Below are 25,051 nucleotides of genomic sequence, written 5' to 3'. Positions count from 1 at the left end.
TCACTTTAAATATGATTATTTGAGCTGTTATATCCAACTCACAGAAATCATCAAGGACCTCTTCCTCCTGCCCACCAAGTATTTGTCTACCTTCTCCTCTACCACACTAACTTTCTGCAGCTTCTCTAGGTACATGTTATGTAATTAAAAAACTGGTTTGTTATGTGAAGTAATCCTTCCTTGCTGCAGTTTAAGCTTGCTATTATAGTCTCACACCACTAAGAATGCAGGGAATGGCTTTCTGGTCTTTTCTTTTAAACCATCTTAGAATTCATTTTGTTCCTTCCCTTTCCTCAAACTTCTCTTCTATAGATCTGTAATTTCCAGCCTGTGGTCAGTGAGCTGCTTTTAAGGGCCCACAGAAATAATTTTGAAGAGAAGTCCTACTACCTATAGGCTTTTAAAACTCTGTATTTAGTCTGCAACTCCAAACATGGAAAAAACACTGTATTTGCAAAGGGAAAAAAAAAAAAAGCTGAAAATCACTGCTCTAGATTATACAAACCTTGCTCCCCAGGCCAAATTCTGAGTCTTGGTTCCCAAACTTCTGATCACTTGTATTGTCCTCCTGAATTTCTAACTTGCCGATAACTCTAACAAAATGTAATGCCCAGAATTATTTTACAAAAATCCTGCTTTATGGGGTATTGGTGTGCCCTACAGACATTATTTCTCTAAATGCCTCAGCATGATGTGCATCTTTTTCTAACTACAGAATAAATCAACACACTCATTTTGTGATACGCTCTAGCTACGAGGCTCATGTGCTCTCTCTGCATTCCTTGGTGCAGATCTCTGAATTTGTTTTCATTTAACTGTAACCAATTTTTCTTATGGTCCAATCTGTCACCGAGAGCCCTGTTCTGCAACATATGTGCAGTGTCTTCAAGTTCAGCAGCTCGTAGAAGACATATAGACAAAACATGACTTCCACTTAAGACAGTTATTTAGCAGCAACCAGAAAGCCTTCAAAATAAAGACTCTGCAGACACGTGCCCCTGCATCACACATGTCGCACAGCAAAACAAGCCACTGCATACGTGTCACAGACAATCAGATCTGGAAACCTTCTGTCTGTGCAGTTCCTAAAGGGCAAATGCCACCTCACACCGAGTATGAACAGCAGTGCATGCTTACACAGCCCAGAGCGTCCTCCCACCTGCAGAAGCCCGGCAGCATGCAAGTATTCCCAGGGAGATGGGAATGAATAGAAGTGTTCAACATGCAGCTCGACAAAGCACCAGAAAGAATTCCTGACAGTGATAAGTAACTTCTGCTCCTTCATGAACACTGACACTGGAAGACACTCCCAAGCTGCTTTCATATGTATTTTTATTTGCATTTATAATTTCAGCCTCATTTATTGTCTTCGTGCAAAAGATCGACAGAAGGCTTTGCAAAGGTGCAACCTGCTTTTGGGGATCTCTGAGATGACTAGAAGTTACAAACGGCAGTCTCTGCATCTGTTGAGATGTGCTAACGCTCTCTGAAGGACAGCAGGTAGGTTAGGGTAACCCTCTAGAGCTCTTTTTTCCAGAAAGCAGCCAAGTTTGCTCAAGGGAAATATTTGAGTGATCACATGGGGTAGCAGGCAGAGAAAGTTGCAGCAAGACAGTCACACAACTCAGAGCTGGAGCTTGCAGCTCAAGCAGGAATACTGCTGAAAGGAGCAGACGGCTGAGGACTCATACATCTACCTCCAGGCTTTGCTTGACCTGGGGGCTTGTGACACCAGTAAAGATATGAACAGATACTCCATGAACATCAGGACAGGAGACTTTCCTTAACCAGGCCCTTCAAGTTACCTCTGCTATACTGAATGCATCCTGATCACTACACCAGGTCTGGTTCAGCAGCCTTGTAGGAGGGTGCAGTTCCACCAATGCAAAAATGTGCATCTCACTAGTAAATTAAGTGTTCCCACCTATACCTCCTCCACTCATCCCCTCCCTCCCTCAAGCAGTCAAGTTTTGTCAAGCAGCTAAAGATGCACATAAAGTGCTGGAAGATGTTACATAACATAATAGGAAAGAACCATACTTGCTTCAGAATGGTATCAGAATATCTATTTTTACAACAATATATTGAACCTAGATTTAAAATATGTCCCTACTCCTAATAGAAACATATTTAAACTAAAAGGTTAAGCAGTTCCTTGTATCATATGAACAGTGTTAGAACATCCTAAAGATATCTGACTTCTATAAAGTGAAACTACCAACTGCTTTATGAACCTAGTTATGAACCTGGCTCAATAGAAAAAAATCTAAATTCATGAGTTGTGTTCAAGGTACTAATTGTACATGTTAAGAAATATACCGAATCACAGAATGGTTTGGGTTGGAAGGGACCTTAAAGACCATCTAGTTCCAACCCCCTTCCACTAGCCCAGTTGCCCAAAGTCCCATCCAACCTGGGCTTGAACCCTTCCAGGGAGGGGGCAGCCACAGCTTCTCTGGGAAACCTGTGCCAGGGCCTCCCCACCCTCACAGGGAAGAATTTCTTCCTTAGATCTAATCTAAGTCTCCCCTCTTTCAGTTTAAAACCATTACCCTTTGTCCTATCCCTACACTCCCTGATCAAGAGTCCCTCCCCCCTTTCCTGTAGCCCCTTTAAGTCCTGGGAGGCCACTCTAAGGTCTCCCCGGAGCCTTCTCTTCTCCAGCTGAACCCCCCAACTCTCTCAGCCTGTCCTCACAGGGGAGGTGCTCCAGCCCCTGAGCATCTTCGTGGCCTCCTCTGGCCCTGCTTGAGCAGGTCCGTGTCCTTCTGATGATGGTGTCCCCAGAGCTGGACCCAGCACTGCAGGGGGGTCTCACCAGAGTGGAGTAGAGTGGGAGAATCCTCCTCCTCACCCTGCTGCCCACACTGCTCTGGGTGCAGCCCAGCACACGGTTGGCTTTCTGGGCTGCCAGTGTACATTGCTGGCTCGCAGTCAGTTTTTCATCCACTGATACCCCCAAGTCCTTCTCCTTGGGGCTGCTCTCCATCCCCTCCTCGCCCAGTCTGGATTTGTGCTTGAGATTGCCCCGGCCCATGGGCAGGACCTTGCAATTGGCCTTGTTGAACTCCATGAGGTTTGCACAGGCTCCCAGCCTGTCCAGGTCCCTCCGGATGGCACATCCCTTCTCTCTAGAGTATCAACCATACTATGCATGTTTTGGTTGGTTGTTTTTTTCACATTAGAAAAAAAGTGCTTTTTTGTTTTTTTCCTGAAAAAGTCTCATGTTCATTTTCTTTTCAGGATGTTTCTTTCTTATTTTGCTGGCATCTTGCAACAAAACTAAAAGCTGTAAATAATACACACATACAATTCTATCTACTAGTTTTCACTGCAAAACAATTGTCCCAAGCAGTGTGAAGGCCCCTACCTCAAAGTGTTTTCTGTTTCTTAATTTACATTTGGAACCTGGTCATTGATTGTAACTTGACTGCTGATCAAAGAACATGGTAAGGACAATGACAAATATGTATATTGTGAGTAACACCAAAAAAAGCCCAAACCCCCACAAAAAACACCCACCACACAAAAACAATTAAAGAACACATGCAGTTTTATGACACCAATGAAGGTGACAGTTGGAAAATTAAGGTATTTTCCCAGAAGGCCTCCCTCACAGGAAACCCTTTTAAGTTTAGTTAAGATAGGATTTGGATGCTTCAACTTAATCCCTGGGATATCTGCGACATTCACAGCGTACGGCACACAAGCCACAAAAAAGGACCCGTGGGAGGTTTGTACCATAGCACAGGGTATCTGACAGTGTCTACAGCAAGTGTGGGAATACAAGGGAAGATTGGCGAGAAGGACTGTAAACATGCTTAAGTGACTTGCAGCTGGAGTGTCAAAAACACATATATCACACTAATTGTTGTTTAGCTTTGTGTGCTTTAACAGGTAGAACTTCTGCATTTAGATAACACAGGCCTGTGAGAGACTCAGAGGCACCTTATCGAACATCCTTGAGATTCTGGCCCTGCTGTGGGAAAGATCAAAGCACGGTGGAAAACCATGCCGGTGAAAATCACTGATATATACAGTCCAAAGCAGCAGGTTCAAGATCTTTTCTTTCTTCTCCTCTTTCTGACTAACAAGGACCGAGCTCCACAGTGCCTGCACCCCCACCTGTGTGCCTCTGTCATGAGGTAACAAGAATAAACTTACTCCTTGCATTTCATCCATGGTTTTGTGGTTGTTCCTGCGTCCTGCCTGTGTTGGCTCACACAGCAAGAGACTTTGATGTTCAGGCATTTGAATCCCACTTGCAATGTCAGGAAGTCATGTATGCCATTATTAATTTGCAAACTGAATTGAAATGTGTATGGATACTAACATCTTAACCAACAGCTCCTTCTGGTCTTCTGCAGATGAATCCATAACCTGGAACCAAAACTAGTTTCACTCTATGACAAAGCTCCTCTAAAGAAGTTAGAATTGAACAGGACTTAAACTAGACTTGAAGGGGGAGGGCGACAGCACCAGGCTTGCCCATGACAAGCGGTGGGATGACACACCACGGTTAGAGGGACAGGGTGCCTGCAAGGGCCCTCAGCCTATTGCTCTGAGACGTGCTGAGTACACTGGAGCACACTGGAAGTCTTAGGGAGATGAGCCCGGGGCTCCTGAGGTAATAGGAGCCAACAGGGTAACACCAGTGAAATACCTCAAAGGAATGAAGATGTGTTGCTCTAAGGTGGCGATATGGCCAACAGACCAGCTGAAATGCCTCTACACCGATGCATGCAGCACGGGCAACAAACGGGAGGAGTTGGAAGCCACAATGCTGCTAACAAAGCTACGACCCAGTTGCCATTACTGAAACTTGGTGGGACAAATTCCATGACTGGAGTGCAGCTGTTGATGGCTACACGCTGTTGAGAAGGGGCAGGCAAAGAAGGAGGGGCAGAGGAGTTGCCCTCTAACTCAAGAAATGGAGAGGTTGTAAAGAGCTGTTTCTGAAGCATAGCCACAAGCAGGTTGAAAGCTTATGGGTAAGAACTAGAGACCAAGGGAACAAAGGGAACCTTGTGGTTGGTGTTTCCAATCACAGGGAGCCTGCTGACAAAAGCTTTCTTACTTCAGCTACAGGAGGCATCGCGCTCACAGGCTCCTGTCCTGCTGGGGGACTTCAACCACCCCAACATCCGCTGGAAAAGCAGTGGAGAGCTGTGGGCAATCCAGGAGCCTCCCAGCATGAGCTGAGGATAACTTCTGAAGCCAGGTAATAGAGAGCCCTACAGAGGGGATGCAATTCTGGACCTGATGGTCACCAATGCAAATTGGTGACGTCAAGACTGGAGGCAGCCTGAGCTGCAGTGATCATGCACTGGTGGAGATCACAGTCCTGAGCGATGTGGGTCAGGCAAAGAATAAAGTTGGGATCCTGAAAGAAAAATTCCAGCTGTTCAAGGAGTTAGACAGGGACTGGGGGAGCAAAGTCCCTCCCACTACAAGAGAACATCAGGTTTCTGACCACCTGAGGAACCTGAACATACATAAGTCTATGGGACCTGACAAGATGCATACCAGAGTCCTGATGGAACTGGCTGATGTAGCTGCCAAGCCATTCTCCATCATATTTCAAAAGTCACGGCAGTCAGGTGAAGACCCCAGTGACTGGAAAAAGGGAAACACTGCACCCGTTTTAAAAAAAGGTAGAAAGGAGGACCCTGGGAACCACCGACTAGTCAGCCTCACCTCTGTGCCTGGGAAGATCACAGAACAGATCCTCCTAGAAGCTGCGCTAAGGGACATGGAGGACAGGGAGGTGATTCAAGACAGCCAGCAAGACTTCACCAAGGGCAAGTCTTGCCTGACCAGCCTTGTGGCTTTCTATGATGGAGTGACATCAGTGGACAAGGGAAGAGCTAGTGATGACATCCATCTGGACTTCTGTAGGCCTTTGACATGGTCCCCCACAACATCCTTCTCTTTAAACTGGAGAGAGATGGATTGGATGGATGGACTGTTCGGTGGATGAGGACTGGTTGGATGGTCACATCCAGAGGGTAGGGCTCTGTGAGGGCCTTACCTCTGCCCAAAGAGGCCATGGCAGATCTGGTTACCACACAACACTTCTAGCACCTGTGCAACTCATAGGGGTCTTGGGAGACATCCCAGTCTGATGTAAAAGCCTGTCTGGAACTTACCCTTCTTCACACATCAGCAGCTCAGGAGCACTCAAAATGCAACTGTATTTAAGAAATTACTAGTAAATAAAATACAGAACAAGACATTGAACACTGTTATGGTACAACCACATCTTGAAGTTCCAATTCTGCAGCCTTCCTCCCCAAGAAGGTACACTAAAATGGGAAAAATGACAGAGAGGGTAAAATGTTGAAGGCACTGAGCAGCTTCTTTAGAAACAGCAGCTAAGACATTTCCACTTGAAAAAGAAAGTCTTAGGAGGTATGGAGGAGAATGCAAAAATTAGTGGATAAATGAACAAATGGAGCTGGGCTGGCACACTCGAAAACATGTTTTTCTTCATATAAGATGTAGATAAGTTCAGAATCCCCTTGCTAAGTCTAAGAACACTACAAACAGATGGTCTCGCGATACTGGTCACACTGTGAAATGAAAACCCATGAAGGCTTTGCTACACAGAATCCAGCTGGACCTCAGGAAGTCCATTAGCTGAAGGGAATTGCTGAAGACTGAAGGAGTATTCTAGAGAAGCCTTGTTACACATGCTCCGTTCTTATACTCTTCTCTAGATGCCCAGGAGTGGCTTCTAGCAGAGACAGATTACCAGGCTAGATGGACCTTTGGTCGAATCCAATACAAACTGCCCTAGAAAATGCATTGGGATGCTTCTTGTTGACTTACTAGGCAACATGATGTCCAATTATCCCAAGGACAAAAAAAAAAAACCCACCACAAAAAACCCCAAAACAACCAACCCAGAAAATGTTAAAATATCAGTAATATAAGTGTAAAAAAAAAAAAATCTAAAATGACCAAAATACATGCCACGGCATCCAAACCCCAAGAGCTGAATTTGAACTCGCACAGAATACTGGGGTAGTATCATTTGTCAGTATCTGAACAAGATGCAGAAAGACATAACCATAAGTGCTTGCTCTGTACTCCAGTACACTGACAGACAAAACATGTTCTTTCCTAGACCACAGGCCCTGTCCCAGATCCTTGTGTACCGACCAAGGGTCTTGCTGCCAGACGCACAGCTGCTTCCCGGGTCCAGTGGAGCTGTGCAAGCAGACAGCCTCAGAACAAACTAAGAGCAGGGTAAGGCTCCTACGGACACAAACTACACCTGATGTCACCACAGCCAACCACACCCCATGGCCTCCCTGGAGCATCCTCAGTGCCTTCATGGCTTTCCATGTTCACAAACCCGGGCTTTAGTAGAAAAAACAAAGAGGAAGTCAGCTCTTGAAGCAGTAGGTTGGCTATATTCGGATCCTATAGCTAGAAAAGCCTCTGACTTGGCAATTAAAATTCAATTCATTCTAATGTTGAAGAAACATTTCCCAGATATCCGTTCAAGCTAATGTTTTCTCCACTCTGCCTACTCCAATTATCCCTTTTCTTCTCCCTCTCATATGGGAGACCAGAGGAGAAATGTCCCAAGGCAGTCTATTATCTCCTGTTCCAGCAACCTAACCTATTCCAAGCAATGAAGTGGCAATGCCTGGGATCCCTCCTGGCAGACTGTGCTGGCATCCTTAAGCTTCTCCTCTGTCTTGAGCTCGAGAGACTGAGGTAAGCGTAGTGAACATAAAATTACACACTAACCTACTCTTCCACTACACACAGCTCTCAAAGCACTGAAGCAAGCTTGGCCTGTGAGAAGCACCATCTGACTGTCAGCATGGGCAGGGAGGACACTGTGCAAACAGACTTTTAAAAGCTGCATTTGCAAGAATCATGTTTAAAATCTGGCCATGTCACAGATGTAACTTTCCACATGACCCAAGCCAGGCACCCCAAGAACACTCCAAGTACAGGTGTCTCAAGGGACTGGAAGCAATCTGGTAGAAGACACTTTCAAGTCAGGAAGAATTCAATTCTACTCCTATGAACTATAAGAACAAGAGAGAAAACCAGGTTTATCTCAGAAAACAAAACAAAACAATGTTTGAAATTAGTCTGGTAGAATTAACCAGTCATTGAAGTGTCTGGTAAGGGGTAACTCCATTGTCCAAACAAAGAGCAAGGGAGGTGACCCAAGGGAAAAATACCAGCTCCATCATTTTAAGTACACAACATTCTACAACAAAGTATTTGTAAAAATCTCTTAGTGCTATCGAAAGCCTAAAGAAACAGAATTGGCACTGATTCTCATTAGTTGGCAAGTGAAGATACTTCTGACTAGGATACCTTAATCAAAATATAGAAATAAGCATCTTGCAGAACAGGAGAGGTGAACCAAACTCCCAGTTACCGCTGCTGCTCACTTTTGGAGCTTGCTTTAAAAGTCAAGCAAGTGGAGTATTTGCTATCACCGAGACAAAAGAGACAACCTTGATGGCCATGTAACACTGACTGTCATGCAAAATATATTATCTGAAATAAATGCTAGGACCGCTGGCCTAAGGCTTTTAAGAGGGAGATCAGCCCCAATAGGAACATGACAGTAGGGCTGGGTGGTAATCATCTCACTTAACTTTAGGGGTTTATGTCTGACCTAGTTACTATAGCAGGGTTTTTTATGGTTAACAAAGGCCTAGGTAACAGTCTGTAAATTTTAGCACACAGATCATCTAACCACACGCAGGTATATCTTCTGGTATGATCTGTGCACCAAGTTCAATGGGCTTTACTGTGACTTACTCAACTAGAGATGCTTACACTACAGCTATTTCATACTTGGACAGTTATTTTAGGGGCAAAGTCCACAAAATATCTCCAATGGCTGACTTTAACAATAGGGCCCAGCACAGAAAATGAAGATCCAGTGATACAGCAAAGTTTACAGAGAAAACAAGATATACTTCATCATAAATCAACTAAGTCAGAAAAAACACAAGGAAGGGCAACACTTCATTCCTTCTATAACCACTTAGATGGAAATGAAGGGAGATGGGAGACTGTACTGGCACTGATAGATTAAAAGCAGTTTTATGGCCAGTGTTCATAGAAAGGTTATGTACATACTGACATGCTCAGGAAAAATGTATATCTGCTAAAACAGATATCAAAATTCAACCAGAAGCAAAAAATAGTTTTGCCACCACATACATTCATTTTAAAATGAAGTTTCAACTACTAAACAGTACTGAATTACAAAAACTTCCTAGTAGGAACAATGTAGCCAGTTTATTAGGCCAATTCTCTTTGGTACAGACTGAACAGCATTTTTTTTTTTTTAAAATGTAGTTGGTACAAGGTCTTTTTCTGACACACTTACATTGCAGCTTCATGTTTTTTCACGGCAATGCTGCTTCCATATTCCCAAATTGCTCAGGGCCACCCTTTTCCTTTATTTCTGCCATCAGTCAACACAGTGAACCGACAATAAAACTGATAATGTTTAAAAATTAGCTTTCCTTGGATGGGTCAATTTTAATCTAGATCAGTTTCTCAGACCCGTTTACCAAGCAGCTGCATATGTGCATGCTCACATAAGGAAAGGTACAACAGGACAGAAGCAGACAAAACAGATCATTTCAGCCTCTAGATGTCTGAATTGCTCAAATCACAGTATATTAAGCTTATATCTACAAATACCTTTGTTAGATTATCTGCTCTGACTAGCTGTACCAACAAGCTGAGGAATTTCCCTCTGACAAGCCAGTATCTTCTCACTGATCTGCAATGCTTCCAAACGACATTAAGAAGTATCAATAACATCATTCCCACTGCAAATATTGCTCATTCTAATTAAAAAAAAAATTAAAAGGAGTACTTTCCTTACCTTTTATTGAATTCCTCGAGTTCCGCTCTAAGTTTTCCAATTTCAATCTGTAATCTAGCCCTCTCCTTGGCAGTTTCATCCAGAACTCTTCGAGCATCAGCCAGTTCAGACTCATAGAGATTCTTGATTCCACTCACCTAAGGGGAAAAAAGTATTCAGATAAGAGAACATCCCAAAGACTATCGAAGAACAAAGCATGATTTCTGTTGTTTAAGAACATTCTATATCAAACACTTTCAATTAATACACACCTGCAATTAGATGTGATCTAGACCCGAAGATTTAATTTTTATTCCTAGTAGGACATAACAAAGTATATTGGGTTTGAAATGTGTGAGTCTTCCAAAGAGATAAGCTGAAGCAGATCAGTACACACTACAATCAGATCTTAAATTATTTGCATTCATTTCCAATACTGCTGCTTTGAGAGATGTTTTTTAAACACTTAAAAACTTATTTTGTGGCATACAGGTACACGGCACAATTTGACACTTCTGCTCTTGCACTATAAAGCTATAAAGAATCTGAAACTAGATGAACTACAGAAATGTGAACTATTCCGAGATGAGTTTCCACTCCTGTTCCTAACCTCAGAGGATAAGGATCTATAGAGGTCTCCCTGTCCCAACTCAATACATAACCAGCCATTCAGACCGCAGCAAGGCACCCCAAAGTCTTCCACACCTTTATTCTTTTTAGAATGCAAGATTATTTGAAAGGTATATCAGAGAGATAAAGCGTCAAGGCCATATAAGATTACTGCTATTGCTTCTATGAAAGGATACCAGAAGAACTTTTACTAATGTGAATTCAGAAACAGCAATCAGGGAGTGAGAAGAGCCAAAAGCAAAATGTACCAACTTTAGGAAGAGAAATTTCATAACAAAGCATAAAATATAGAAACAAGAAAGCAAACTGTGCTATTCCTAGGAGCGCCTATTTCAACATCAGAGTGACACCAATGACAGACTCAACCATCTGGTCTTCAAAAAGACTGATTAAAAGCAGTCAGGATATAATTAAGTTCCTGATAGACTATATTCTTATGAAAGTTCTGAAATTAACTAAAATATGACAGTATGAGGGCTGAGAAGCCTTAGTTTACAAGCATACCACATACCAGAAACAACTTGGCTGTCTATCCATGCAATCTTTCTTCTTTTCTTTAGAGAATTAATTCTTTCAAGCTTTATACAACTTAAAGCGCTGTTTTGTTTTTTTCTCTCCATACCTGATAGCCAGAGGCAGTCTGTGGCACAAGCCAACACAACTCTGTATTATCACTTACAAAATTTAGGAAGTTCTACAAACAAGTATGCCATGACTATGCTAAACTCTTTCATACAGCACTCCACAATGCCGAGAAAAAAAAACCCTGGAGATGTTAATGCTGTACAACCTTTCATTATGGAGGATCCTTGAGTGAAAATACAGTATTTGCAAATTGCAATACAAAATACAATTGCCCAAAGGCAGGCACTGATTCTGCACCATCAGGTAGTGCATCTACAACACTTCCTCTCTAGTGTAAGCCCTTCTTTAGACCATCTGCCTGTCAACTCTTAAATGTGCTGCCCTAGGACATCTACCAGGAACTTGGGGCTCTATTGCTGTAGGTTCAGAGAGACACACACCAAATCACAGTGCAGGACACAAGGACAAATCCCTTCCCAGTACTCCAGGGCATAAACTGGAATTGCATGTCAAGGTACAAAGGAAGAAAGCCTTTTTCCCTAAGTTTTTGTAAATACTGACACAAAAAGATGTTGCTGGTGTGATACTGACAACAGTCAGCAAATAATTTATGCTTTTGAAGTGTTACAGACAACACAGAACTTACCACCACTAAAACAACAATATTCTAAACAGAAAATACTTAATGCAATTCATGTGCAGAGAGAATATAGCCAGACAGAGCTAACAATAGCATGATGAAAGGTGTTTCAGAACCTGTTGGTGAAGAGAACCAGAGACTGTGCTGCTTAATTAAAAGGACTGATTCATTCACAGCAGAACCAGTTGTGGTAGCTTAGTATGTATTTTTCTCCTGCAGCATGTTAACCTCTTCTCTGCTCTTATTCCAGTAACAAACATGAGAAGGAAACACACAGGTCCAATTCACAGTCCAAAGTGTTAGTCAAAAAGCAACTTTCACTAGAATTTTAAGCTAATGCACTGAGCAGACAGAAATAACTGAGACATAAGGACACACTGCAGCTTCCAGCACAGGGAGGCAGCAGACAGCTGGGAGCAGTAGCACCTTCAATCACTGCAAAAAAAACCCCAATCCAAACGATACCCCGCGCCAGAACTCGAACAGGATGCAAAGAGAATATGGACTCGCGATAACACTGATAAAAGTTTTAGACGATCAAACTGAATTGGAGGACAGTTCAAGATGTCCTCCTCCTTTCTAGATCATAAAAAAATAACACCCTGATTATTTTCAGCACTGGTCAAGCAGAGCGCCAAATGCAGCAGCACGTGCAAAGGAAAGTAAGTAGTGCCAGCTCAGCTGAACTAGCCTGGGATTATGTGCTTTGACAACACTTCTAGCCCAAGACAGTTATTGATTGAAAGCACCCTTCTACCCCAGCACTGAGAGAAATTCTGGAAATGTTTCGGGGAACAGAAACTCTGATCTAGTGCAAGGAACTTAACGTAGAGTCTACTGACTCTCTGAAAATCTCCAGAGAAGTATGGTCCAAAGAGTGCCCCTGTTCAGTATTCACATAGGATTTTGCTTTGTTTTGACTCTACACTCTTCTGCTCACTCCCTTTTTTAACAGCTTTACATTTGCTACTTAGTTTGGTCTCTAGTACAGCGACACCTCCAGCCATTCATAAAAGATGCTGTTAAACCACAGCAGGACCTCCTAGGATAACCCTCACATGTCCCTCCTGGACAAAAACCAAAAGTCAATAGGAACAACACCCAGTATCCACAGCAACAAGAGAAGGAAGTTGAATAAATGTATCTGATACCTGTGATGCCCATTTCTGGTTCTTTGTCTCATCACACTTCTAAGCAGAGTGCCACCAGACAGTGTCTACCTGCCCTTAAACACTCACAAATACAATAAAGAACCTGTCTGATGACATCTTCCATTTTTTGTCATCTTCTATCAGTAGAACCTATCAATTCAAATTCCTTCCTTCATCTGTTGTTTCTCATAACTTTGCTTGGGTTACCACAACCCCACTGTCTCCTGCTCCCCACATCTGAGAAAGATCTCATCCTTGAAGCCTATGCCAATCGTTCCACTGTAAGCCAGTAAGAGCAGCAGCTGGTAGAAAACACCAAAGGGAAAAAGTATAGAGAACAAGGCAAAAATACAATGATTTTTCACTCACATATACTTCCATCTTATAAAAATTTAAAAAAACAAGAGCCAAAAATTGCTTCCAGGCACCAAAAACCAGTAGTTACCAAATACTACGTCATCTACCTGAACTTGTGCAAAGCTTTTGACACTGTCCCACATGACATCTTTGTCTCTAAACTGGAGACACAGGGGTTTGATGGATGGACCACTGGGTGGGTAAGAATTGGCTCAATGATCGCACTCAGAGTTGTGGTCAACAGTTTGATGTCCAAGCTGAGAGGAGTGACAAGTGGCATTCCTCAAGGATCGGTGTTGGGACCGGCGCTGTTTAATAGCTTTGTTGGAGATAGGGACAGTGGGATTGAGCGCACCCTCAGCAAGTTCATCGACGCACTGAGGTGGTGACATGCTGGAGGGAAGGGATGTGCCATCTGGAGGGACCTGGACAGGCTGGGAGCCTGTGCAAACCTCATGGAGTTCAACAAGGCCAAGTGCAAGGTCCTGCCCATGGGCCAGGGCAATCCCAAGCACAAATCCAGACTGGGCGAGGAGGGGATGGAGAGCAGCCCCAAGGAGAAGGACTTGGGGGTATCAGTGGATGAAAAACTGACTGCGAGCCAGCAATGTACACTGGCAGCCCAGAAAGCCAACCGTGTGCTGGGCTGCACCCAGAGCAGTGTGGGCAGCAGGGTGAGGAGGAGGATTCTCCCACTCTACTCCACTCTCGTGAGACCCCCCTGCAGTGCTGGGTCCAGCTCTGGGGGCACCAACAGCAGAAGGACACAGACCTGCTCAAGCAGGGCCGGAGGAGGCCACGAAGATGCTCAGGGGCTGGAGCACCTCCCCTGTGAGGACAGGCTGAGAGAGTTGGGGGGTTCAGCTGGAGAAGAGAAGGCTCCGGGGAGACCTTAGAGTGGCCTCCCAGGACTTAAAGGGGATACAGGAAAGGGGGGAGGGACTCTTGATCAGGGAGTGTAGAGATAGGATGAGGGGAAACAGTTTTAAATTGAAAGAGGCTAGATTTAGATTAGATCTAAGGAAGAAATTCTTCCCTGTGAGGGTGGGGAGGCCCTGGCACAGGTTGCCCAGAGAAGGTGTGGCTGCCCCCTCCCTGGAAGGGTTCAAGGCCAGGTTGGACGGGGCTTTGGGCAACCTGGGCTAGTGGAAGGTGTCCCAGCCCGTGGCAGGGGGGTGGAACTAGATGAGCTTTAAGGTCCCTTCCAACCCAAACCACTCTCTGATTCTATGACTCTTAATTTGTCTAATCCTTTTGTAAATCTCTTCAGCTTCTGGTTTCCACAACAGAGCACATCATACAAGCACAACTTGTATTAAGTTAACTTGGATTGTATTAACTTAACTTGCATTAAGACCTACTGCTTGATAATTTCATTTCATGCCTTTAGTTTTTGTGTTGTGAGAAATGCTGAATATTTGCTTCCTAGACAAATCTCTTTGTTTGGACTCATGACTTAAGAGACCTCAGGTTTCTTCTCATCTCTTTTGCAGATTTGCTCCTGGTTAGAAATTATTCTGCTGCTCTGCTTATCTTTGTCACCTTTCCTTACACACTTTTTCCAGGCTCTAGATGTTTTAAAATAGGGCAAGCAGCATTCAGAATACAGAAACAACATTGATTTACACAGTGATTATTGACCAACAGCTACAAAGGAAAACGGGGATGTTACAGGATATCAGAGGCAAAAAAATGGAGTAATTCTATCAGGTTTCAATTAGCCCAAACTGTAATCCAAGAGGTGATACCTGAGCTGTTATTTTCATACGCTAGTAGTGAGTGCCATAGAGTGGCTAATGCAGGAAGCCACAAGAGAGAAAGCAACTCTTCACCTGGTTCTCAGCACCACATAGGAGCAGATTCACCAAGATACTGTCAAGAACTTCAGATGACCTGGTTTCAGCTGAAAAAAAAAAAAAATCTACAACTGTTGCAATTGGCAACTAGGGAACACTGAGGTATTTGTTAAAACAAGTTAAAAAAGCAGTGAAAAATAAAATATTTCTAGAAAGAAAAATATTGTATAAAGAAATCATCATAGGCTAAAAAGACCACAAATACAAAATATTTTAAGATGACCAAAACAAGGAGTGTATGAGACATAGTAAAGCATTTTTCAAAAAGCTAAGGTCGTGTAGAGAGGAGAAAATAAAATTGATCACAATACAACATGGCAAGCCAAAAAATTAAGCTTGAAGAAGTCACGAATGGTGTACAAAGCAATTACTCTTGCTCTGCTCATGAAAAAGGCATCCATGACAGTCTATGGTCCAAGTCAATCAGTTTATGTAGAACCATCACCTAAAAAAACGCAGTGAAAACATACCTTTTGGGTTTTTACTTGTATTTGCGCTAGAGGAATCTTCAAGAGATTTCTGCACTTAAGCATCAGTTGAAGTATCATAGAACAGATCAACAAAACAAGCAGTAACAAACCATCACATTTAGAAAGTGTTAACGGCTTTCTAAAGTCCACTTTTTGAACTAAATCAATCAGTATGTTATTCAAGCTCTCATTCTAGAGTTCACTTTGTACTAGAGAATTAGAAGATGACTCATACCATATAAGTTTATAGAACAGAATCTACCTATCACTAAACTCTGAAGTCCATGGCAGTACAGTAGACATTAACCTGAAGAACACAATTACAGGGCACGTACTGAGGAAAAATCACTATGACTCGTGTAAAGTAAGTTTCATAACCTATTGGACTTGCTCAGTCAACCAGGTATTCACAACAGATCTGGTAAAAAAAGAAGTAGTGGGTACATGTATAAGCACAACAGAGTGGAGAAAAAAGTCACACTATGTTTTTTTAAAAGGGAAGCAGTGGACAAGGGAACAAGCACATGAACAAGGGTTTGAAAAGTCAACAAGCATTCAGAAAGTGGAGATTGAGATAAGTCAGTCTGCCAGGACCCCAAAAGGCTTGAACAACATCCCCTACCAAATACTCCTACAGAGGCCATGCAAAGTCCAAGCAGGTATGGAGATAAGAGACACAAAGACATCACCTTCCAGGAACTGAGGTGAGGTTGACTAGCCCGTAGTTCCCTGGATCTTCCTTCCTGCCCCTCCTGAAGATGACATTAGCTTTCTTCCAGTCTTCAGGAAGCTCTCCTAAGCATCATGATCTTCCAAGGATAACTGAGAATGGCCTTGCAATGATGTCGGTCAGTTCCCTCACACTCATGGGTGCAACCCATCAGATCCCATGGACTTATATCCAGTTTGTTTACATGGACTTATATCCAGTTTGTTTATATGTTCCCTATTCTGATCCTCCTCTACCAGGAGTAAATCTTCCTTGTGCCACCTTCCCTCTGGTCTCAGGAGCCTGGGATTCCTGAAAGCTGGTCTGACCACACAAAGGCATTGAGTACATCAGCCTGCCTTATGTCTGAGTTTAGTCAGGACCTCCTTGCTCATCCATACAGGTCTCCCACCACCTTTGCTCCATTTCCTGATTGTTCGGATGGACCACTCTTGAGCTTGGAGAAGGTTATCTTTAAGTATCAACCCAGCTCCCACAGATTTTTTTCTCTCCAGGGCTGTAACCCATGGGATTCTTCCAAGCAGAACCCTGAAGAGGCTAAAGTCTACCGTCCTGATATCCAGGGTTGTGGTCCTGCTTTTGTTCTGCTCTATCCTCTAAAGATCCCAAACTCCACAGTCTCCTGGTCACTGCCCTGACCTTAACATTCCTGACTAGTTCTTCCGTATTTATTAAGTATTAGGTCCAGCAGAGCATGAAGACTAGCGCATGTGAGGCTTCTTCCAGTTGACTGAAGGAGGCCTCGTTTACCTTTTATTCTTGATCAGGTCAGCAGCAGACATACCACAATGTCACCCATCTTGGTCTGCCCACTAATCCCGACCAACAAGCTCTCAACTAGCTCATAATCTGCCCCTAGGCAGAGCTCCAGGCATTCCCACTGCTCTCTCACATAAAGGGCAACTCCCCCTCCTCACCTTCCTGAGAAGCCTGTATCCATCCGTCATAGCACTCTACTCACACGAGCCATCCCGGATCCCAATGAGTTCTAGAACTGCCCACAGACTTCCCATTCCCCCGCCTGTCCCCCGTGCTGCACACAGCAGTGTTACGGGCATTGCCGAGAGGCACCCAAGCGTGAGGATTCCCCAGGAAGGGCAGGAGAGCTTTCCCCACAACGCTGTCCTGTAGGCACTTCCTTCTTTACACGTCTATGCTTGGGGTGTTTCCATTTCATCCTTTTTCTGTTGCTTTCTCTTCTGTTCACATAACTCCAGACCTTTTCCTTGCTTACCCCATCCACTTCCTCACCTGACCTTACCTGTGAGGAATCTCTCCCTCCCCCATCATTCCCAGTTCAAAGTTCTCCTCAGCAGGTTGACCAGCCTTGTTGGCAGATATATTTGCCCTACTTAGTCAGGTGGATCCTGTCTCTTTGAAGCAGTTGTCAATCCTGAAAGACGGTTCCATGGTCACAGAAACCAAATTCCCATTGCCAACAGCAGTTGTGCAATCCAGTATGGCTCTGCAAGATCTGCTCAGGCATCCTCAAACCCTTCCCCCTTCACACATCACCCAGGTCCCCATGCCATTAACAATCATCCAGAGCCACGTAGTCATGTTTGATCCTTTTCAGGTCACCCCACCAGTATCACTGGTGCCTACGTGGAAGAGCAGCAAAGGTAACAGTCATATGGCCAAGTGAGCCTCAGTAGCCTCTCTACAACATCCAGAATGGAAGCCCCTGGGAAGCAGATGACAGGGTAGGCCAGCAAATGGGTCCCTCTGCTCTGAAAATGTAGTACCACGCCTCCCACCCCACCTGAAGGTGATGTAAGAAATAAAGCCAAAAACCTCAAAACAGAGTTCAGCAGGAGCCAGAAGACAGGCTGCAGCCTAATCCACTACATGGCAGTATGTTCCCAAGCTGAACTCTTCCTGCACAGAGGCCAAGTTGGACACCCTACAAACTGCACTTATGCACATGCTTTCACTTTTTTCCTCTTTTGCTGGCAAAACCAAGGCAGTCTTCAAGTTTGTAATTGGGCAACACAGGGGACAAGGAACCAGAGATGTTTCCATAGCACAGTCTGAAAGGCAGGACTGCTGGATGCTCTTTAAAACCTACCAACCTGTCCTGAGAGCACTCAAAGCTCACTGTGCAGCAGTTCAAGGATAAAGACATGAAGACAGACCCTCCCACAGAAATCACTTGAGAAAAGCTGCAAGACATCACTCAGTGAAGACACAGGGAACGTGCCAAGAAGGCAACAAACCTATGTGCTAGGCAAGAAGCATGCCCCATCCCACAAGTGAGTCTAGACAAATTTGGCGATGAAACATTAATCTCATTAGCATGCATTAATGTGCAAAACATAAGCATATTCCCAGCAGGCGTGGCTCAGTATGTTCTTATTCACCCAGTTACAGATTCACAAAGGACTGCCAGTCAGCTATGGCTCAGACTCACCAAGAACATCAGTCAGGTTCTCAAAAACAGTGAAGATGTGTGTTGCGTATCACCACCATCACCTCCCAGATGATGTCTACAGTGCCAGAAGACCATCATCTTGGCAGCTACAACTCTCAAGTGACCCACCATCCACAGCAGCATCTGAACATGTATTTTTGCAGGTGGCAACTAGGCAACACCAGACCCACATATCCTGGTCACGACAGTAGCTCTGGTACTACACATGATGCACACAAAGGGCACAGTAGCTGCAGTACTGGCAGATAAGTGGAGATCAGGTGAGACTACAGTGAAAGTTCTGATGGCTCTGACATACAAGATTACAGCCACCTGCAACTACAGCCACAGATCTGGGAAGATACAGGTGAAGAGGGAACCCCTGCAGGTGTTGCTTTTACCACAAGGGCAATTGCTGTCAGTGGCTGAGGCTCCCAGGGATCTTCTCTTTTTTTCCTCCCTACTTCTCCTTTCTGTGGGTGAGAGGAGAGGGATGTCCTCAAAACAGTGTAGTAACCCCTCCCATGCCCATCAAAACACCTTTTCTGGAAGGCTGCAATCATAAGCACTGCAGGGGAGGGCAGGGAGTTAGCAGAAAGGGAACTGAGGAGAGCTCTAGGAGTCTTTCCCTCTTATCCCTTCCAGTATTTCCCCTCCCAGCCTCACAAATTAGGTTATTGTAACAGTGACCCCAACAGTGAGAACAGAATCAATCATATACTAGGGAGGTAGAAAAACAAGGGGATGAGTTAAATTTCTCTTCTGTCTTAGGCAGGGATTCAAGCAAGAGAGGGAACAGAGAAAGAATGAGGACAATTACAGGTTCCCCCAGCTACACAGGCAACATTTTTTTATGTTTGTCTGAGGGCTTTCTGTATACATTTTTATTTCTCTAGAGGCCTCCTGCATACAAGTAGACGTGGAACAGCATTGGACAGGGTTAGGAAAAGCAGGAAAAATAGTAGAGGACTAAAGATGAAGCTCAACTTCCGCAAAGTTCCTCTTCTCTACCGTTAAGGGGTGGCAGCCCTGTGTTCCTCAAAAAGAGCAACAGGAGTTACTTTGTTCCAAGGCCATGATGCAGCTGTGGTCTGCAAAACTAAGGAGATTGCCTAACAGAGGAGGAGAAAGTGGCTGCTTTCTTCTATCTTCTGCAGATTGGTGATTAAAACAACAAGGAAAAAGAACATCCTGATCTGCTGATGACTGAAGAGTCTCTGGCAGAACAGTGATTATGGTCCTTGCCTGAACAGCATCAGCAGAACTTCTCTCATCTAGAAGATATTCCCCTAAACCAGAGCTTTGAGAACAAGATCAGAAACGTGCCAACCCTTTGTTCCCACGCATGCAGGGGTGGGGGAGATGATGTCAGTAATGGTCTCACCCCAGCCCCTTTCTCAGACATGGTCACTGTGGGATACTGGAACGACAAGCAATGGATAAACATCTCTCTCGTGATACCATGCTCTCATCTACTGCTTGTCAAAGCAATCCTCAACTTCCCATTTGCCTTCGATTACGGACCCATCACCTGCTCTCAAGGCAAGTCTCAGGCATTAACATAAGGCCCACCAGTGAGCAGCCGCTCCTGTTGCCATCCCACAACACACATCATTCCATCTACCAGATGATGTTCCCTGCCACTACCAGAGATAAGCCAAAAATATTAAAATATTTAGACAGCTAAAAAACACAGAGTAAAATTTACATACAGTTGAGGACAACCAACGGGAATTTGCATCTTGGACACCCTGGGGAAAGAAAATATTTTAAGCATGTAGAGCTAAAGATAAAGGTACAATGATGTAGCCAGAACAGTATATCACGGGACTATGTTTAACTGTGCTTCTAGACAGAAGTTAGTTGCTTTGGGGTTTGTTTGGGTTTTGGGGTTTTTTGTGGGGTTTGGAGGGTTCATTTTTTATTAATATCTTATTTCATGCTAAGCTTAATCATTTTATGAACACATATTCTAACAGCGTAACAAGAAAACTGAATTGTCAGCAGAAAATCCAGTTTATTAGATTGATCCTGAAAGTGAAAGGACAGGATTCTCCAATTCCAGTAAACCCAATAATCTGACAGTCATCCTAAGTTTTACTGCTCCCACAGTCCTAAACCACTGTCTACCATCCTACATCAAAACAGTAAGACTACAAAGTCTCCTTTTCTGGACATATGTAAAGAATAAATAAGCTGTCCTAAAGGGATGAGGGAAACATTTAACAAACGTGGTCCAGAGACTAGCTGAAGCATCTTACATTGTCTCTGACATATCAAAGAGCAGCTTGAGGAATCCTCACAAAGTTTATTAGAATATGTCCAAGAATTAGGACTTTTTTTGAAGTTTGGAAGAAAAGTGAAGCAAGAAAGCTCAAGGGCAAACTAAGCAAGATATTTATATCAAAATCCTCAAGTTTTTTTTCTGATTACTGCATCAGAGCATTTTTCCAGAATTGGTAACACAGAATTGCTATTAGGAGTGAGTTTATGTTCATATTAAAAATATAATGAGATTGTATCTATGTTGCCTGCTTGTCCTGTTCTTACTCATTACATGTGTGCTGTCACTAGAATTACATTCTGCCTCCTACGTTTAAAATGCATGCTCCTTCTAGCCTCCAGCAATCTATAACTTACAAGCTCCCTGAACCAGACATGGTTATTTTGTTTATAGCATGATTTCACATAGGACAAGTGATGTGGCCATGCTTTGTCTAGAAATATCTAGTTATTTTGAAAACATGGAACTTATAATATATCATTAAGTGGCACACAGGGACTTTAAAGGTACTTCAATCCTGAATGTATGCTGACTGCAGGTAGGCCAACGACTCCCCAAAACAAGACACTATCATATCTGGTTTGCTTAAGCTAAATTAATTCAAACCCTCCTCCCACCAGCTCTAGCATCATCAAACCAGACCCTTAAATGGGAAAAAAAAAAACCAAAAAGCTACACAGCGGCATAGCAATCCATTGAATCACACACACAAGTTACAGTAAAGGCTTTCCACAGAAGTTTAACTTCATCTCAGAGGTGGGACACCATACCTTGCAGAGTGACTCCAATAAATGGAGTAGAGGGGGTTTGGGCTGGTACAGGATGGGTGGGACTGTCCCCAGCTGTGTCACTGACTACATCCTTCCTCCATATGGGAAGGAGAGTCCTGGGGGAAAGCAGATACAACAGAAGAGGGAAAAGCAAAACATGGCTTAGGAAAAGGGATTAGCCAGTTTTGCCTCCAAGACCACAGGAAGTAGATCAGAACAGTTCACACTACAAGGATTCAATTTCTAGCATTTCTGGGGACAAAGAAAGATTTCCTCTGGTGAGAAGCAAAGTTCGGCGAAACCCTTCCAAATTTTTCATCTCATCACATCAGCCGTCAGGACAGGGACCGTAAAGAAAAAGTAACACGCAGGTTGCTACAATTCACAGGACGCATGTGCTCAGCATGGGCTCCAGTACACCGAGAGGCTCAGCCTGCGCGGGGAACAGACGACAAACTACAGCAAAGAACCAGCCCGCGGCGGACGAGACCCACACGCAGCCTCAGAGGACCCCGAGAACGGCCCTTCTGTGCCCCAAGCCCGACCTGGCCGAAACGCGCCGGGCAGCCTGGCCGCCCGCCCGCCCGAGGAGCGCCCGCCCGGCCCGCTCCCGCCACCGCCGCCGCTCCGGATGCCGAATTTTCACTCGGTGACGATCCCGGCCTGAGCCGCCTTTATCATGGCACCAGCAGCCTCTTTGCACGACATCGCGGCCTCAGAATCCCCGGCAGCCCCCGGGGGGGGGTGGGGGGTGTCACACAGACGGGCAGGAGCTGGCTTTCCACACCGCCCCCCCCCCCCCGTCAGCTCTGCCCGGCCCCCCCAGTTCTCGCCCTCAGCCCCGAGCCCACCGGCCGGGCACAGCCAGAGCCCACCGCCCCGCCGCGACCCGAGGCCAGCGCTAGGCGGGAACGGCGCGGCGGGACGCGCATGGCGCCGCCACAGCGCGCCGGGCGGGCGGAGGCGCCGCGCGGGAACGGGTCGGTCGAGCCCCTGGGCCGCGGACCCCCTCCCCGGGACGGAGCGGGGAAAAAGCCTGCAACGGGCCGCCGCTGGTCGCCTTCCCGCCCCGGAGCCGCGGGCGAGGACCAGCAGGCCGCCTCGGGCCGTACCTCCCGGGTGGTGACCTCCTCCTTCTCGGAGATCTTCAGCAGCAGGCGGTCATTCTCCAGCTCCAGCGCCCGCACACGGTCGATGTAAACGGCCAGGCGGTCATTGAGCTGCCTCAGCTCCTCCTTCTCCTGCAGGCGAGAGATGCGAGTCGGCGACAGCGGGGTCCCGCCGGGGGTGCCGCGGCTCGGGGTGCCTGACATGGCGCTCAATTCGCGGGCAGGCGGGCAGCGGGCTCATTCAATCCAGCCGCACCGGGGGAGGAGGGAGCGGTAAGATGGCGGACATCGCCTCCCCCGCCGCCGCGCCGCCTGGGAAATGAAGTCTCGGCGCCAAGATGGCCGCGCCGCCCCGCAGGGCGCGCTGGGAGGCGCAGTCCTGGCCGCCCTCCATTTTGTGGGCTGCTGGACGCCCGGCGAGCCCCAGTCTGCTCGTCATCCAAAAGTGTAGCTTGTGCCGCGTATTAAAACACAAAATTAGGCAGTTGTGAGTGTGAGTAAAGCGCATCTTGAAGGCAAGATGCTTTTTGTAATAAAACCGGGAAGGACCGGGATTGTTCCTCACACGCTCCTCAGCTGTCGGCAGCTGCTCCCAGTCCTGCTCACAGCGGGAGCGGCCACTCGGGCGTTGGTGGCTGCGAGTCACCCCACGGGTCCCCAGCCCACAGCGCACCCCCCACCCTGCCAGGGGCTCCCATGGCTGCCCGGCTGTCCCCAAACCTCACTCCAAAAAGGCCCTTGAATGACTCGAGCGTGTCCAGAGAAGGGCAACGGAGCTGGTGCAGGGTCTGGAGCACAGGTCTGATGGGGAGCGGCTGAGGGAACTGGGGGGGTTTAGTCTGGAGAAGAGGAGGCTGAGGGGAGACCTCATGGCCCTCTACAACTCCCTGACAGGAGGGTGCAGAGAGGGGGGATGAGTCTCTTGAGCCAAGTAATAAGCGATAGGACAAGAGGTAATGGCCTCAAGTTGTGCCAGGGAAGGTTTAGACTGGATATTAGGAAGCATTTCTTTACAGAACGGGTAGTCAGGCGTTAGAATGGGCTGCCCAGGGAGGTGGTGGAGTCCCCATCCCTGGAGGGGTTCAAGAGGCGGGTTGACCGAGCGCTGAGGGATCTGGTGTAGTTGGGATCTGTCAGTGCTAGGTTAATGGTTGGACTGGATGATCTTCAAGGTCCCTTCCAACCGAGATGATTCTGTGAAACCCACCTGAACCGTCGGCCGCCATCACGCCGCGTAGAAGTGATGCCATGCTGCTCATCATCGCAATTGTATCGAAACCTCTGTAGTATCTCACTTACAGGATATATTTTCCCATGCGTTACTAAAACTTTGTTATATAACCCTGGTTTGAGCTGTTTATGAATTTGCTGTGCTTTGCTGTTAGTGCTGAAGTTTTATAGGCCAGGGACCTTCTGTTTGCTTAAATTGGGGGTGGAGAGTCTCAGAAAAAGTACTGATAAGCTGTTTGCAAGGGTGGAATTTTAGGAGTGCTGTTTTGTAGATTTTTAGAAATTTCTTCCAAAGTTTTACTGAGAGGTTGCAATGCCTCCCGGTCTCCAATCAGGCTGTTCAAGAAGAAAGCTCTCCTAAAATTCTTTCGCAGTCCCAGGGAATGCAGCCAAATTTTGTACAAACTATAATCCACTGTGAAGTTGTCCCTTCCTAAAGATTTTGAGTATTATTTTTCCCAAAAAATATTTTTACTGAATATACCCCAACTTCTGCCACTTCTTGCACATTAACTGGTATAAAGTGAATTACCGTTCCCATGAGCTAATTCCTCATGTCCCAAAACTTTGGAGGCTGAAAAGTTCTTACTGCCGTTGTGCCTTCTGGCTACCAGAGAAGGCTGAGAAAAGGGACATTTTCTGCCTGAGAAGCAGAAAAAATGATTCAAAGTCTGTCGTCCATACACATGGACAGCAAAGAAAAAAAGCAGCATGAGCATAATGCAAAGAAGTGCTGTGCATGAGAGGGAGGACGGATCTAGATAGAGAAATGGGAAACAGAGCAAGAAAATACTGCACACGGTATATGAAAAGAAACTTAGGGAGCCAGGCTGAACAAATAGGAGTGAATGGGTTTATCCTCAAAATAGGACCTAGATGATCCTCATGTTAGAGGAATGGTATCCTAATATTGAGCACACCTCAAACTGGAAAACCTCAGAATAAATCCATGAATTCTGGAAGCTCA

General features: G+C 45.4%; 1 protein-coding gene across 2 annotated transcripts in view; it reads right to left on the bottom strand.

Annotated features, from left to right (window-relative positions):
* Positions 1 to 23,158, bottom strand: part of LMNB2 (lamin B2) — a 42,075-nt gene extending 18,917 nt beyond the window's left edge. The window contains exons 1-3 of one of the 2 annotated variants that reach the window (XM_074851292.1): positions 15,431 to 15,488; positions 14,974 to 15,128; positions 9,884 to 10,020 (exon numbers count right to left, since the gene is read on the bottom strand). In XM_074851292.1, the coding sequence (XP_074707393.1) occupies positions 9,884 to 10,020; positions 14,974 to 14,991 (155 nt within the window). In that variant the 5' untranslated portion in view covers positions 14,992 to 15,128; positions 15,431 to 15,488. Of the gene's footprint in view, positions 1 to 9,883; positions 10,021 to 14,973; positions 15,129 to 15,430; positions 15,489 to 22,857 lie in introns of those variants that run through there. The other variant, XM_074851291.1, reaches the window with a different exon arrangement.
* Between the last annotated feature and the right edge of the window lie 1,893 nt (positions 23,159 to 25,051).

This window comes from Strix uralensis, chromosome 27, assembly GCF_047716275.1.
Source record: "Strix uralensis isolate ZFMK-TIS-50842 chromosome 27, bStrUra1, whole genome shotgun sequence".
Classification (NCBI taxonomy): domain Eukaryota; kingdom Metazoa; phylum Chordata; class Aves; order Strigiformes; family Strigidae; genus Strix; species Strix uralensis.
This window is presented reverse-complemented; position numbering and strand designations above follow the sequence as displayed.